At 31.5% G+C, this 17849-nt stretch overlaps 1 protein-coding gene across 1 annotated transcript; it reads left to right on the forward strand.

Moving 5' to 3' along the window:
* Positions 1-2633: 2633 nt before the first annotated feature.
* Positions 2634-5959, forward strand: LOC118647704. The gene is made up of 4 exons (XM_036293096.1): positions 2634-3037; positions 3303-3432; positions 3516-3637; positions 3747-5959. The coding sequence occupies exon 4, from the start codon at positions 4149-4151 to the stop codon at positions 5826-5828; it is 1680 nt and encodes a 559-aa protein (XP_036148989.1). The 5' UTR covers positions 2634-3037; positions 3303-3432; positions 3516-3637; positions 3747-4148; the 3' UTR covers positions 5829-5959.
* Positions 5960-17849: the final 11890 nt, after the last annotated feature.

Consider the following 17849-nt stretch of genomic DNA (forward strand, 5'->3'; position numbering starts at 1 on the left):
CTCTGTCATTTCCGTAACACCAATTGTGGTAGTTTGTAATTCACCTTCAAATTCATAGTGAACAGTTATCCCTAAATAGCTGATGGTGTTGAGTACATCGGTCCAGATATCTGCTGTCACTGAGAAATAATCTATTTTTTCTAATTTTTGTATTTTACATGCTTTTAGATACTCATATTTTTCTTCCATTTTTTTTGTAATCGATTTTTTTCCAGGTATAGAATAAAGAGGCACAATAGTTTTTAACAGATTCCTGAATCCTTCATTATCTACTGTTTGGAAAGACATATTATCTTTGGCAATCATAAAAAGAATGCTATTAGTAATTTCTCCTGCTTTTGTACCTCCCTCTAAAAAGAAAAATATTACGAATTTTTGTGGATAAATCCAATAAAGCTTAAATTTTTGTAATTCTTCAGAGTCCCAAAGGCTCTAATTTCAAAATCCAATCTTTTTATTTTACTGAAAAAATATTGTAGGCAATATAATTTAAATTTAACGACGCGAAGACTGTAACAATCGTATATTTGTTTTGATTTACAGAGCGCGCCTCTTTCTCTCTCTCTCTCTCTCTCTCTTTCTCGAAGTTGTCATTTCAAGTCGGAGCCAGAATATGCAAATTTGACTCCCACCAACGCGCTGACAAAAAATCACGATAATTCGCGAAATCGTCAGGTAATTGGTCTTTTCGGGAATAGGGAAATCCTTTGGCATCACCCCGTATAAAAGAGCGCAATACTAAAAAAAAATTTTCCCGATAAGTTTACTGTTTGAGAGTCTCCGAAGAAACGACTTGTACATTATATACTTGATTCGCAAATACATATATTTAACACAATAACGATTGGAAATATATATATCCTCTCGCAATTAATATTCTGCCTTTTCATTGCTATTCTCACTTTCTCCTAAAATTTGTTCCACTTCTTTATTTTTTGCATGATTTCGTTTTAAGTGATTGCTTAAATTAGTTGTACCACCACCTTTTCCGCCAGACTTCACTACTCTATTACAAATTTTGCATGTAGCATCACCACTATCAATAGATTTTGTGAAAACTTTCCAAACAAAAGATTTCTTTATTTTAGGCACTGTAAAAACATATTTTTATATTCTTGTAATAAAATTCAAACAATAAAAATAATATATTCTACTTCTTAAAAATAATGTAAATTAAAAGAAAAAAATAAAGGAAAAAAAGGTAATTTTAAAAATTAGATTAAATGAATAGTTATATAACATATGTGTTTAACATTAAAAAAGTATAATACTTCAAGCATTAGCAAGTATACCCACTGTTTTTCGTTTAACATCAAGTCCACCACAAATAATGCCCAACTTATATGCCTAATGTAAACTAGGCATATAATTTTTAGTATTTTGGAAAGTACAGCAAACGTTACAAAAATGCTGTGAGAAAAAGGAAAGGCATGCAATGATTTATGAAAATGAAAAAATTAGAAATATGGAAGTATCGTAACGCAGATAAAACAAAAACTCTTATGCAATAAATATTTATAAATTTATACGTACCAATTTCTGAACCAATTATAATCTTTTGTTCGACTATCAGCCCGTAGAACTTATTGTTAGCCCTAGCCTGAGCAGAGTGAAGCCAAAGCAGAGCGAGGTTATAATTATATACGTGTCTAGCAGTTTCAAATCATTCATCGACGGCCAACAGTTGTTTCCGTGCTTTATTAGGAGAATTATTCACATTTATTTAAAGTTGGCTCTTCAAGATTTTTTTACGAAACGAATGGATCGCCAGCCAATCACGAGATCGTTGTTACAGAACCCTTCCAAAGATTCAATCTATTGGTTTGTTCTTTTTCGCTGTACTGCTGCACTGGTGCAATAGGTTAGAGTAAGATAAATATATTTTTTCTCACTCTAACTTATTGCACCAGTGCAGCAGTGTAGCGAAAAAGAACAGGCCCCATTTATTTGTTTTCATTGTACTTTTATCACTACGTTTAGGCTGAGTTTACAATAGGTGTAGTAAGTCTTAAGCCATAAGGAATTAACCAATTATATTCGATTATTCTTCTCATATTCGATTATAATTGGTCAATTTAGTATGGCATAAGGCTTACTACACCTATTGTAGATCCGGCCTTAAAGCCCGTATCAGATCAACAATTGAGATTGGATTGAAATCTGACCAATCAGAGAAAGTAAATTAAGTAAAAGTTTTAAAAACTTTGTTCTGATTCGTCAAATTTTAATCCAATCTCAATCCATCGTTAGTCTGATACGAGCTTAAGGCCAGATCTACAATAGATGTAGTAAGTCTTAAACCCTAAGGAATTAACCAATTATATTCGTTTATTCTTCTCACATTCAATTATAATTGGTCAGTTTCTTATGGCATAAGGCTTACTACACCTATTGTAGACCCGGCTTTAAGGCCCTCACACATGAATTGACATAAACATAACGTAAGGTTTTGACGCGTCGGATTGGGCGACCATAACCGTAACCTGCCGTAACCGGCTAATTCAAGTACGTGATTGGTCGAAACCTTAAGGGCCATCTACAATGGAGAGTCGTAGGCCGTAGCAGTAGTCGTAGAAAAGTTTTTGGTCGCCTTTCTTTGATGGCCGGCTTGTATGTTATTGCTACGTCGTTTTTATTCTAGACAGCATTGCCGTAGTTTTAGTGCTGTTACGGCTAAAACATTCCATTGTAGATGGCCCTTTACTGTTACGGTTATGTCAATTCATGTGTGAGGGTCTTAAACGTAGTCACTAACGTGCATTAATCAAGTGCAGCAAAAACGAACAAACGGCGTCTTTTTCGATCTCTTTTTTCGATTCCTAAGTAAAGAATCGATTCTCAAAAAAATCGAATAGTGAAGAATCGATTAAAAAAATCGATTTTTTGGTAGAAAAAATCGATCTTTTGATAAATCGAATCGGAATCGAACATCCCTAACAGAAACCGGATCAGCCTATGCTATCGTAGTGAGCTTTCAGGACATGTACTTTTTATTACGTCTTAAAGACACATCTTAGCTGTCATGGCTAAATTTTCGGTAACGAATCTTTTTTAAGAAAATTTATTAAATCCAAAAAAACTTTTCTTTCTGCCCGGAAAAAAATGTATATATCTAATTATATATAATTTTGTATAACTTTGTAGATCTAATTAGATCTAATTAGATCAGGTCAAAATCCATACATAATTAGATCTACAAAATTATACAAAATTATATATAATTAGATATATACTTTTTTTCCCGGGATTATAGATTAATTCGTAAATAATACATTCTCAATTTTATTCAATTTTATTTACAGAAATATTTAACAACGCAGATTTAAACATAACAGAAAACTACTATCTTCACGCAATCTCAAAAAAATATAAAGACAAAAAAGATCCAAATAGCAAACAATTCAGATATTATTATAATTAAAGGATAACCAGGTATTATTAACCTCTTAGCGGCAAAATTTTTCTAAAAATCATTATCTCTATTTCATGTTACTTTATGTTTGCAATTTCATCAGATTCTTATAAAGAAAGAAAGGAAAAATGGATAAGCGTCTATTAGCAGCAAAAGAACGAAGAAAGAAATATAAATGTATTAAAGCAGCTGTCAGAAAAGATATGCATATCTTATTCAATAACTGTAAGCGCATTCTAACATCTAATTGTTAAAAAAACTTTGATTTGCACATTACTAAATATTTCTTACCCGAGATAAAATATTACATTGTGTGCGTTTCTTTCCTTTCTAGTACAAAGCAAACGTTTCAAATATAGTGAAAAGCAAGGCAGTAAAAAAAAATATAGAAAAAGAACAAGAAAGAAATAGAGAACACAGTAAATCTATACAAAATGAGGACATCAGCATCTCGCAGCCTGAAGAAAGTAATTATGTTGCACAAGACAGTAACATTACTAGTTCAAATGAAGAACTTAGTGAAATATATACAGATATTTCTGATTTAAATGACATAGTGCATATACAACAAAAAGAAAGTAAATATCACGAAGCAAAGAAAATTAAAATTATTGAAGATTATAAAGTAAAAGATATTAACGACATACGCAAATGGGCTATAAAATGTAATATAAATCAAAATCATTTAGACGAACTTTTAAATATTTTACGTCGTAATAGTTATCCTAATTTGCCCATGTGTGCAAAAACGTTCTTATTAACTAATCAAGCGTCTTATAATATACGAGTAATGAATGGAATAGATGCGACAGCCGGTGAATTTGTTTATTTTGGGCTAGAAAAATTATTTTGTGAATATTTTCTTCCTGACTTTCATTCTTCGTCAAATATTTATTTACAATTTAATATTGATGGAATGACATTATTTAATTCTAGTTCTAAACAGTTTTGGCCTATTCTATGCAAAATAATTTGTAAATCTAATATATACAGTCCATTCTGCGTGGCAGTTTATAGTGGAAATAGCAAACCTGCAAATAATTACGACTTTTTCCAAGAATTTATACAAGAAATTAATATGTTAATGTCGAATGAATTAATAATTAATGGAAAAAGGTTTAAATTAAAAATTCATAGTTTTATCTGTGATATACCAGCACGGAAGTTTTTGAAATCAATTGTAGGCCATGGTGGGTACGGTGCTTGTGAACGATGCGAAATATATGGTATTAGCGTTTCTGGAAAGAAAAATTCTAAAAAGGTATATCCACGCGATAAATATTGTGAAAAAAGAACAAATGTATCATTTCGTAATCAATGTCAATCATGTCATCATATAGGACAGTCACCATTACTGAACATTGAACCACCAATAGACATGATAAAATCTTTTCCGCTTGATTACATGCATTTAGCTTGCTTAGGAATAATGAAGAAATTATATTTGGATATTTGGTATTTTGGTCATACAGATAAAAAATTAAAACCATCTTATCGTTGCATATTAGATAAAAGAATTAACTATATAAAACAATGGACACCATGTGAATTCCAACGTAAGCCTCGTAAACCAGTCGCTCAATTAAAAGCATCAGAATTAAGCAAATTTATTTTATTATATATTGGTCCCATATTATTCAAAAATATTCTTGATGATCAGATATATAAACATTATTGTTTATTACATGCTGCTTTCAGAATAATGTGCAGCTCACGTTTTCTTCATTTATTTATTAATAAAGCTCGAAAATATTTAGATAGCTTTTTTGACATAATGCCACTTCTTTATGGTAATACTTCTCTCAGTATTAATGTACATAATTTAATTCATATTGTTGATGATGTAGAATATTTTAATTGCACACTAGATAACATATCAGCTTTCCCATTTGAAAGTATGTTAGGTAAAATAAGAAAAATGATTCGAACAGGTAATCATCCTTTATCACAGGTGTGCCGACGTCTTTATGAAATTAATAGTATTTCAAAATCATATCCAACTTCTACTCAAATATCAATTTTAAAACAGAAATATAATTGCAATAATAAACCCATTATACTCAAAGTAAATTATAAAGGATTAACGTTAAGTATTAAAAAACCTAATAATATTGTATTATTAAAAAATGATTTAATATTACAAATAACTGATATCCTGTGCAATTTAATACAAAATGATTCGTATGAAATTAAAGGATATGTTTGGCAAAAAATGAGATGTACGTACACGTACCCACTAGCATCAAATAATTTACAAGAATGGAAATTAGCGCCAAAAATATCTTCTAGAATAATTTCGTGTAATATACATGATATTTACAGTAAAATTATTGTTATTCCAAAAGTGTATATAAAAAATAACCAAGAAGTCGAGGAATTTTATGCTTCAGCATTATTACATGCCGAAGAAGATTAATTGCATATTTGTACACTGAAAAAAATACTAGATTCAAATAAATATTTCTTTGAATAGTGCTATATATTTTATAGAAAATCAATAATATTTATTTAAAACAAGTACTAGTTTTCTATAATTTAGAAAATATTATTTGTTTGAAATAAATATTATTGATTTTCTAAAATATATTCTTAGCACTATTCGAAAAAATATTTATTTGTATCTAGCAATTTTTTTTCAGTATATTAAAATCCCATAAAAAAAAGCCTTAAAAAGGTAAAAAAGATATGCCAAGTACATAAACGCGTGCTTTCCAAAATAAATTTGAAATCAATACAGTTAGCCAAGTATATTTTAAAAGACTTAAATGATGGGTCATTTTAAGTCGGGCGTTTTAAGCCGGGCACGCCAAGTTTTTGCTTCTCTATAATCCCGTTGGTTGATTTTAATCATTTAATCATCAAGCCCGTTTAAACAATTTTTAAATAGATATTTAATAAATTTCTTTAAGTCTTTTAAAATATACTTGGCTAACTGTATTGATCTCAAATTTATTTTGGAAAGCACGCGTTTATGTACTTGGCGTATCTTTTTTACCTTTTTAAGATTTTTTAATGGAATTTCACTCCTTTTTGTAAAAATTAAAGAATTACTTATTCTTTTTTTAATTACATTAAGTTTCATTATACATACTTTTAAATGTGCTAATTTGATATGTATATATGTATATATTTTCCATAATTTATTTTATTTTATTTGTTCTGCAAAAAATATGAATGCATTTTTAGCATTTTGAGGCTAATTGCATTTCTTTATATTTAAATTATTTATTAACACCCACTTTGCGCTTTTAGTACATATCATGTTTGTATAATGTACATCGATTATATTTTCATTGTAATGAAAGATTGTACTAATAATTATATATTTATTAGCATTGAGAGATAAAGTTAAGTTGAAATTATAAAATTATTTGCTTTGTTTCTTCTTCCTTTCTTTCATTTTCTCTCTTTTCCTCTTTTTTTTCTCGTTTCTTTTTTACCATCTTTTTATTCTCTCTATTATAGATATATTATACATCGATAATTGTAATTATAGCTTGAATATTCAGAAGCTATAATTTTATTAATTTTTAATATTTTATTATTAATATTTTTAACATTCACATATATATCATGTATTTGTTTATATTATATATTTATTTTATTTTTGTTAACTTATTAGACTTTTTTCGCGTACCAATATTCACAATTTCCATTATAAAATAATTTTTTATATATTTTGGTTTTATAAAATTGTATGTAGGCACATTGTGAAGCCCCTTGAACGACAAACCGGCTTTGCGCGCGCGCGCGCGCGCGCGCGCGTGTGTGTGTGTGTGTGTGTGTGTGTGTGTGTGTGTGTGCATGTACATGTGAATCTGGAAAATAACTCAAATGAGCTTTTTCGCGCAAGAGATCTCAAGATCACAGAATTATTAAGTTTATTATATTTTATATGTAATAATATTAAAATCTGATCAGAAACTGGTCATAATCTGATTAGATAGAAACTATTACATAAAATGGTCAAAAATTAAGAAACTGGACAGAAACTGATCAAAAAGTTGTAAAAAAAACTGGTTAGACGCTGATCAAAATCTTGTTAAAAACTGGTAAAAAACTGACTAGTTTTACTGTCTAGTTATTGACAAAGCAAGCGTCGCCCAAACCTGTCAGTTTCTGATCAGTCAAACTGGCCAAAAAATAGCTAGTAACCAGAAATTTTGTCCAGTTACTGGTTAAAAACAAGATGAATTTCTACTCGGGAGATGACTCCATTAATTCTAAATTTGCAATGTTTCTGACAAAGTGATGCGCCATGTTTGTAAACAACTGCACTGTTGCGTTCTTTTATCTTGTCCTGTACTGGATGAACTCGACTGTACTAGCCTGTACTAGCTTGTCCTACCACTGTTCCAGTTCAGTGCCAGTTCAGTCCCAGTGCAGCGAAATAGAACAAACCTTATGAATGCTAATTTAAGTACATGTGGGTATCCAATGGACATTCAATATTCATGAACATATATATAGTGTATATACATTGTATATTTTTGTGCTATTTGGGAGTATACGTGAAGTATATCCTACATATATCTGACGTGACGTTTTCAGAATATATTGGACTTTTTTCTAAGCATTCTGAAAACATTAAAAAATTTGATTAATTAGATTTGATTAATTTTTAGATGTAATTTTAATATAAACTTATTTATTTTAGCGTATTATTTTTTACATAAACAAACATGTTTTAATTAGATTTTATACAAACATAAACAAAAAATAATTTTTAAGCAGATTTTAAATTTCAAATATTTTATTTTTCATAAATATATTTTAAAATAAGTACTACTTTATACGTAGAATCAAATGTGAATAAAATATAGAACTTAGTAATTTTTAATAGCGGCTATAAATTAATATAATCAAATATTTTATATAACTTAAATAAAATAATAAAATTCCCTGAGAATACCAAATTTTCCCGGGAGTTTACACTCTGGAAACATAGTGAAACAAAGAAATTGCGAAAAACAGAAATTAATTCTGCGTGTTAAGCGGAGCTTTTGAACATCGCTCTTTGGCGTGAGCGAGCCAAATTTTTATCGGAGCTGACAGTTCTTCCTCCGTGGAATTCTGATAATGTTTTCTCAACGCACCTGAAATAATATTATTTTAATAATCTAGTCAATATGTTTTAAATCAGATAATCTGCATATTTTTACACTTTATATATTATTATTTCATAACTTACTAAGTATAACTTTGCAAATCATTAAATCTACAAAAATAATTTTCTTTTTGCCTCCGACCCAGCTATACTGAACGGCGAGTTCGTTTGTAAATATTTTCTGCATTAGTTTTAAAGCGAAAGTTTTCACATTTTGGCCTCCTAAGTTTGCCAACTCCTTAATCTGTTACAACATAATAAATGTTATATATAAATAATCCGTTTATTAACAGCACATTTATATAATTTTGTCCAAAAATTCCATATTTCTATTAATCCATATTGTAATAAAAATTACAAATATTACAACAATTATTTCACATTATGTTGGGGGTTTATATTTACCATTTTTTCCCTATATTTTTCGTCCTCCTTAAGCTTGATTTCTAATTCTTGTAGACTCCTTTCATCTTTCAGTGGAAGATTACACTAAATGTCAATAGTTTCAATTTCTTCGGAACTTTGAAATTGGCGAGTTTGTTGTTCCGAAAAGAACTTGAATTTTTGTAAAATTTTTTTTGCCTTTCTCTTAAAGCTTTCACTTGTAGATGCAGAGAAATTAATTTCCGAACAATGAATCTTTGGTAATTATTTTCTGTAATGTATAGAAAATGTTAAATTTTAAAATAGCATATATTAAGATATAATAAACATACAGAAAAAATTCAGGTGCTGAAAATTTGTTCCTGAGTTTTTGACTGTATAGAGCCGCCATACAATAGTCCTTCGGACAAATTAAATTTATTAAATTAGAAACTGTTCATTACATATTTAATGGTTACTTCATCTTTACTTCATCTTTTGGATATTAAAAAAAGATAACAAAATAAAATAAAATTTTTTTAAAAACGTGATTTATTTTGTTTAAAATTTGGAATATTTGGAACTACAGAAATACGTATTTATAAGATTCCGTGCGATTCAATGTGTTAACAAGTTCGTCGTCCTCTGAAAAGATCTCAGGAGAACCGCTCATCTCAGAATCAGATTTTAGTGTACTTGGCATATTTGTTACAACCTTCTTCACTGCAATTCGAAGTAATTATTAAACATAACAAACAAACAATAAATTTATGTAAAGATCATTCCTTTTTACGATATATTTACCTACTTCTACAAGTTTTCCTCCATTTTCATTTTTTACCACCTCGCCGCCCTTTTAGATTTTAGAAGACAACTTAGCACTAGATGTACGCATTAATATGTTTTCCTTGTACAGTTTAAGAGAAGCTACTCCATTTCCTGAAGTAATCGTTCGTGAAAACATGAACAGTTCTTATACATTCTACAATATCTACTATATACGGTAAATAATATCTACTGTATACGGTGTTTCAGACCATTTATCTCTTTTTTTTTACTAAAGCGCGATGTGACTGGAAGTGAAAAATATTTCGTTACTCGCGCCTATCCGAAGAATCTATTTATTATCTTTTTTGAAACAAACCGAAATATTTTCATCAACTTTTTTTCATCAAAGTGTAGAGCGGATTATCTAAAAACCTTATAAATTATTTAAAAAATTTGACGAATCATCCAAGTGAGCGATTATTGTTCAATTAAAAGAAAATTCTGCTAAATTGGTTCTTAAAAATATATTCTAAAGTATTTCTGTGAATATACGAAATTTTTTTACTGTCTATGATCGTCACGTTTTGTAGATTCAATATATCTTCTTTCATCAACGCTAACAACTTGTATTAAATTCTAACAACTTGTACCTTTTATCATTATTACAATTACCTTTCTTTATTTCACTAGTTTTTATATTTTTTGTAAAATTCTTTTCCGGAAATTTAGGAAACTGCGGAGTCTTTACTATTCGTTCGTCTTCTGATTCGGTTTCTTCGTTGGTGCTTCGAACATACTTGGCCCTTGTTTTTCTCGAACGTTTTAAAATTCCGTCTCTGTCAGAAACCCGACGATATATCTGAAAAAATTTTAGCATCTCTCAGTTTTTGCCGAGCTTTCTCGTACGATGCTGAAATTAAAATAATATATATTTTAATATATACAGATTTGTATAGTTTAATTTTGCGAGCAGAGATGGGCAAAATTATAATTGACTGAGCTTAAACTGACAATTATAATTTTAATGTCTTTGGCGGTCGTATTAAAAATTACTATTAACATTTGTAATTTATTATTGACCTAGTAACAATTATATTTTTAATTGAAACGGAAATAATTTTACATTATTTGCTTAATTAAAAAGTAATTGGTTTACATCAATTACTTATTAAAAATGCAATTATTAATTGGTCGGCCATAGATGACATGTTAAGAAAGTAATTGATAATTGGCGTAACTAAATCGATATTGACCATTCCTGTTTTGAATCATCTCGTAAAGTAAAATTTAGTACGTTCGGCGAATTTTATAATTAAATTTTTTTAAGTAATATGAGTTCCTTCAATAAACTGTTTAATTGATTTTGTATATATATTGTATTTTACTCGTCAAAAATGACCAAAACTTATTTACTCGCGCCACTTAACTTAAAATATTCAATGATCTATTTTTTATAAAATGTAAAAATTTATTTTTAGAATTGTTACGTCCGGCAGACTCCACGATTTCCCTTCGTCAGAGGAACAAATAATTTTACAAAAGAAATTCCGTTTCAACGGTCTCCGATAATTTTTTACGCGTTTAGAATTAGTCTGTTAGGAACGTAATGACAAACATAGATGGACGAAACGACCAAGTAGATAATTCCGACTCCTTTTGAATATTGAGTCAACAAATAATAAATTCTGAAAATAGAAATTCAAAAACAAACATGGGATCTAAGCAAAGTTTCACGTTTCCTCACAAAAAAATGAGCAATAAAGTATCTAAACATAAGCAAAAAATAAATAACCGTTTCCTCCATCTGCAACCCATACCGTAGCACGTCTAGCACGATAGAAAAAATTATTTATCTCTTAAACCCAAAGGGAAGATAACCTACGCGATAGGTCGGATCCCTTCGATAAAATTAAAGGAATGTGGGAGGAAACAGAGAAACTTTCGACAGAGTACTCAACGTATGATTGGTCAAAAGAGAAAATTATTTTTCCAATAAGAAAACGTAGAATTCACCCACCACACAATCCTGAAAAAGAATCGTACCAATTATAATATTTGAACCACCTACATCTGGATCCTCCCCTTGTAAGACTCTGTATATATAATACCAAATCTTGAAGAAAATCAGTCAGTAATAATCAGTTAGTTGAGAGTAGTTAGTTGTGAGTTCAGTTACGTTTAGAGTTTTTAGTCAGTTCAGTTAATAAGAGAGTTAGTTAGTTAGTAATCATGTAGAATCAGTGCGCAAGTAAACTTTAGTGCCGTTCCATGCGGTCAAAAAATCTCTTCGATTCCAACGGATTTATTCGAGAACCAGTAATGAGTAAGTCCTACAATCACAATTTCTTTCTTTGTTTTTACGTTACTCATCTACTCCCTTCCATTTTAATTTTTCAAGACACGTTCCTATTATTTTATAAATAATTTCCCACTTAGTGTTCCTCGACCCTCCTCTCCAGCTACCACCTTCGAAGAACTTAGTGTTCCTCGACTATTCTCTCCAGCTACCACCTTCGAAGAACTTAGTGTTCCTCGAATCTTCTCTCCAGCTACCACCTTCGAAGAACTTAGTGTTCCTCGAATCTTCTCTCCAGCTACCACCTTCGAAGAACTTAGTGTTCCTCGACCTTCCTCTTTGCCTCCAATTACTGAAGAACACGAACACGTTCCTCAGATATTCCCAACATATTCTTTTTCTAGTTCACCTCCTCCTCCTTCAAGTTACTCTCCCCCGCTATGCTTTATCCTCTTATGACTCCAAGCATCTCTGTTTTCCCCATCTAACCATTTAATAAACCCTTCGTTTATTTCTTCGCTCTGCGTTTACCGTTAATACTGTAGAATTAAAAAACAAAATCTTTGTTTCCCTTTCTCCGCCCACTATATACTTATTTAATATTTATACAACTATATTCATACTCACTATGCGTCTTAAATTTAATTATACCGTTATTACAAAATTGTCAAATCACGACTTCAGCACTTATTTGTATTTCTTTTTATTTTCATTTTTATTTGTTATTAGAATAAATACTTTTGTTAATTTTATGTGAAACTTTATCATTTATTTTAATTAATAATAACCTCGCCTATCCCGAACAAAGACTGCATCTGGTCCGATCCCGAGTTAAAGTGATTCAATTCGTTGACTCGAAACTTGGACCGACGGACGTACGACTCGAAACGGGTTATAGCGGGCCTATCGGCACGTTGACCTATATTTTTGAGTCATAAAAAGTGCGTTCAACCCGAGGCACATACCCTCTCTTAAACTGTGTGCCTACGGGAATTCTACACGTTTTGTTACGTTCTTCCCTGCCTTACCTGTTCTCCCTGAAATATCCTTCCTACCCAATAAAGAGTTAAATCCTATAAGGCTGGACGCAACAGAATGTTCTAAACTTTAATCGGACAAAAATAGTGACTTACACGTGCTTCCTATAATTCCTATAATTAATGGAAATGCAGGCCATGAATCTTGCCACTCTTCCATTTCTTTGACTGCTTTGTCAAATCCTTTTTGTGAAGGAAATGATGGCCAACGAACTTTTGTTACATCATCACTGATCCACGATTTAGAAATTATTTGTATACCGTCGTGAAACTCGGCAATAACATAAGTTTGTAAAGTAGTTATTATCTCCTGTTACAAAATATTTTAAATAATTTAATTTGTATGCAATAGTGGAAATACTGCAAAGTTTAAAATCGGCAATTTCACGTATTTCTTTATAACACTTGTCAATGGTCACGCTTTCAGATCAGACAATTCATGAACTAAAAAGATATCAATATTTGAAGAATTATCACACAGTGCGGAAAAGAGGTTTTCTTTTTTTAAAAACTTGTTGCCAATAATTACTAAAATTTGTCGTCTTGGACAGTGAGCAATATTTCATAATGAGACAATAGCTCCATTGCTTAAACAACAACTAATCAGCACGGGAGCCAGCCACGTAATTTCATAGTCGCTGATGTTATTACTTTGTATTGTGAATCAGTATAGCCAATCATAAGCGGACCATCCTCGTGTGCAGATTCGATGTGCGGGTAAAATTTGGGAACCATCGATACCAGTGGTCTCAATATTAATGTATTTTTTTCCATTTCAGCACATCTTCGTATGATTTGCTACAGCAATTGATTTGGCTTCCTCAGCATTCTTTTAAATGTTTGCATGTGGTTTTCGTATATATACGCACTAAAATGCTGAATAGGGCCATATTTCTTTACAGGAAATGAGGTGCACAGCTTGGTGAACGTTTGCTGATATATTATGAGTTCCGTACAGTAATCCAAATGATAAAATAAAATGTTCTACGAGTGCTTGTGCATAATCCAATAATTCGTGGTGTTTTGCGTTGCTCATTATCCTTACTGCCACATGCAAAGTCAAGAAATGGTTATAGATATCGCTGCGCAATGATCGTAATATACTACTGGCCCCGTGTATAAAAGAATTTGTCTAAATTCAGTGGCTTTCCACAGCTTTATAAATTTCAACGATCTTGGTTTTTTTACAAAATCAATTAGAATGTACGGTTCGATCTCATTTATTAATCGAGAAGATATCCGTTCTACTTCTATATCCAGAAGCCGATATTTTAAGTCGCCGTCTAATAACAGGTTTAGCATTCTACGCATGATACCTAAATCCAGTAAATGCATGGGATCAGTCGGAACGTTCGTGACTGGACCAAAACCTGAAATTTCTACTAAACAACTAGTAATCTCTCGGTTATAATATTCTTCGTCGGTTTTATTTCGAAAATCGTCATCGGTCTTGCAGGGGTATGGATTTGTGGAAAACACATCTTTCTGTTGATTAAATTGCCTTCGACAGTGCAAGTAGGACAATTGGAATACCCCGAATGTCCTTTTGTGCATAATACAAATGACTTAGCGGGCATGTCACAAATTAAGGATTCGATCGCACATTGCATACAAATACCGTTCACAAGTATTCCTTCCAAGCATAACTGTTTCGCTTTAGTCACGAAACCTTGTAAAAAATCGTTGACATTCGTAGGTTTTTTATCCCCACATACCAATTACAAATACATTTTTGTATGGCTTTACTGATTCCAATATGGTCCACAACTGTTTTGACGATGATTTTGATAATGGTAGACCGTCGATATTGATTGATATTTTGATCACTTCTTCCGGAACAGTCGACATACGCTTTATGATGGATTCGACTCCCTTTGACAGGCCCACATGGCAATATTCCCCAGGAAGAACAATTCTTGTTTCTATATTTCTCGGCGTATTTAATAATGACCGCGGATCCGAAGGCAGATTTGCATGAACAGGGTATCGTTTCAATTTTTGCAGCAGTGGTCGCAACGCTGTGTGGTACACTACCGCTCATTAATTTCAATACACCACCCAAATCGTTGATTTTTTGGAAAGTAATGAACAAAAGAAGCTAATTTGTGATGAATATGGATTTATTTAGGCAAATAAATATGTTTTGTACCAATAAACATCGTTTCGAAAAGAATTAAGCCTTGATTTCTTTAAATTTTACTCTCATCAAAATATTCACCCTTAGCAGCGATTACAGCAGTGCAAACACGAGGCATTCTGTCAATCAACTTGTCTAAAGTTTCAGTTCCGATTGCAGCCCACTTCTCTTGTAGCAACTTCCAAAAGTGATTTTGGCTCGTTATTTGCACATCTCGAATACATCTGTCCAGATGATCCCAAAGCAGTTCAATTGGATTGCAATCAGGACTCTGGGGTAGCCAAACCATATTCCTCAGCAGTTATTGTCGTTGTTTTGACTCAATATACTTTTTGCAAAGATTGGAAGTATGTTTTGGATCGTTATCTTGCTGTAGTATGAAGCCACGACCAATAAGGCTGGTGCCAGAAGGGATAGCATGGTACATCAGAATGTTGTGGTAGCGCTTGGAATCCATGATTTCTTCGATTTTTACTAACAAGGGAACCTCGCGAACCCGAAAATTCTGATTTTAATAAAACTTGGCATAAGTGTAGAGGGGGTAAATACATGAATTTAGAAATTATAAGTTGGTGCTTATAAACGGTTTAAAGAGTTGAAACCACCCTTAAAAAATTTAGAGTTTTTGCCTTTTCTCGATATATCTCGTAAACTAAACGAAATATAAAAAAATGTTTCATACAAAAGTTTTACAGTATAAGTATCTCTAGTTAACTATGTTATTTATTTTTCCCAAAAAATTTTTTTTCAAAAACAAATTTTTTTTTCTTTGCAAAAAAAATTTTTTGGAAAAAGTAAATAGAACAGTTAAATAGAAGTATTTATGCCGTAAAACTTTTGTACAAAACATTTTTTTATATTTTGCTTAGTTTACGAGATATATCGAGAAAACGCAAAAATGTCTCAACTTTGAAGCGTGCTTTCACCCCTTCAAGCCGGTTTTGAACCAAAATAAAGCATTTTTAAATTAATGTATTTATCCCTCTACATTTATGTTAAATTTCATTAAAATAAAAAAATTTTCCGTTTGGGCTTATAAACGGTTTGAAAGAGTAAAATTATCCTTCAAAGGTTGAGATATTTTTACCTTTTCTCGATATATCTCGTAAACTAAACAAAATATAAAAAATTGTTTTATACAAAAGTTTTACAGCATAAATACTTTTATTTAACTACGCTGTTTATTTTTTGAAAAAAAAAAATTTTTTTTAATTAAAATAAATTTTCAATAAAATTGACTTTTATGTATATAAGCATTTATAAAGTAATTATACTATCTTATACTATGTTTTATTTATATCATCTATGTGTATATTACGTATGTTATATATTATCTATGTTATAATACTATACATTTATATCTGCATCCCTGTATGTATTAGTTTTCATCTAACAAGTGCGCAATTTTAGAGTAGTCACGCTGCTTGCACACAGTTCATTCTGTCTACGTTACATAATTCACATTCAAGTTTTATATTCGTCATGTCACGGTATATATCATATATGAAATCGCTCATCTATCGCACGACGAACGAATTTGCGCCTCTTGGATCCAAACACCTCAAACTTCGATTCGTCTGTGAAAAGAACCGTCTTCCACTGACTAGTGGTCCAGCTCCTGTGCTTTTTAGCCCATAATAGCCTTTTCTTTTTATTAATGGGCCTAAACAACGGTTTTCGGGCTGCAATACATCCATTTAAGCCATTCGCTACAAGGCGGCGTTTGACGGTTGCAACTGACACGTTTTTCTTTCTCGTTTCCATCAGAGCAGCACGGATTTGACGAGCTGTTTAGAATCTATCCCATTTGGAACACACTCTGATAAATTTGTCTTTCTGTTTTGTGGTCACTCGAGGTTGTCCAAGTCGTGGTCGATCACGTACATTCTTATTTTCAGCATATCTATTGAGGGTATACTGCACGCCACCAAGAGATATCTTCTCCAGACGAGCAATTTCACGCAAACTATGCCTTGCATTTCTCAAAGCGACTATGGCAGATCGCTTTTCAATTGATAACTCCTTTCTAGGGGCCATTTACGAGACCACTTTACACGTTTTCACAAGTTTTCACAGTATCACAATACAATGCGAACGCCGGAGTTCTTTCACTGTGTATGTGTTGACGAATCGGTTTCAAAACAGCATTGGGCAGGTTTTGATATCATTACGAGCACCTCGTGACCTTGCGCGCGTATTTTGTTTATTTCTAGGGATCAGATACTATCCGGCTGTTAGCCCCAGAATTCTTCAAAAATTATAGTTTTCAAGAATTTTTATATAAATAATGTATAAATACGATGCATGCGAGTGCCGAAAGTGTTTATAACAGGAAGTAACTCATTTTTGTGCAAAACACGCATATCACATTCATCTTTTATAAAGAAATCAACGAATCTGGGGGTGTATTGAAATTAATGAGCGGTAGTGTATGTTATACTGAACGGACCAATTAGAAAGAAATTCTTTCAAATTATCTTCTTCAAGAATATCGTTATCACTTTCAGACTTATCTGTTGTATTTTGCGCACTTTTAGTTTTCTGTATTCATTTCCTGATCATCATCAACTGCTATCCTTTCTTACTCCCATTCTTCCTCTAATTCTGCTTTGCTTCCTCCTCTGCTTCCCCTTCAATTTCTTGAGCATTTTGATGCACTTCAATCCCATCTATCTTCTGACGATCATCTACCTCCATATCAGGTAGTTTTTGCACGCGTACTTCTAGTC

The sequence above is a fragment of the Monomorium pharaonis genome, chromosome 10 (genome assembly GCF_013373865.1).
Source record: "Monomorium pharaonis isolate MP-MQ-018 chromosome 10, ASM1337386v2, whole genome shotgun sequence".
NCBI classification, from domain to species: domain Eukaryota; kingdom Metazoa; phylum Arthropoda; class Insecta; order Hymenoptera; family Formicidae; genus Monomorium; species Monomorium pharaonis.

Coding starts and splice junctions, on each gene's coding strand:
- LOC118647704 (XM_036293096.1), top strand. CDS start 4,149: ATGTGTGCAAAAACGTTCTTATTAACTAATCAAGCGTCTTATAATATA.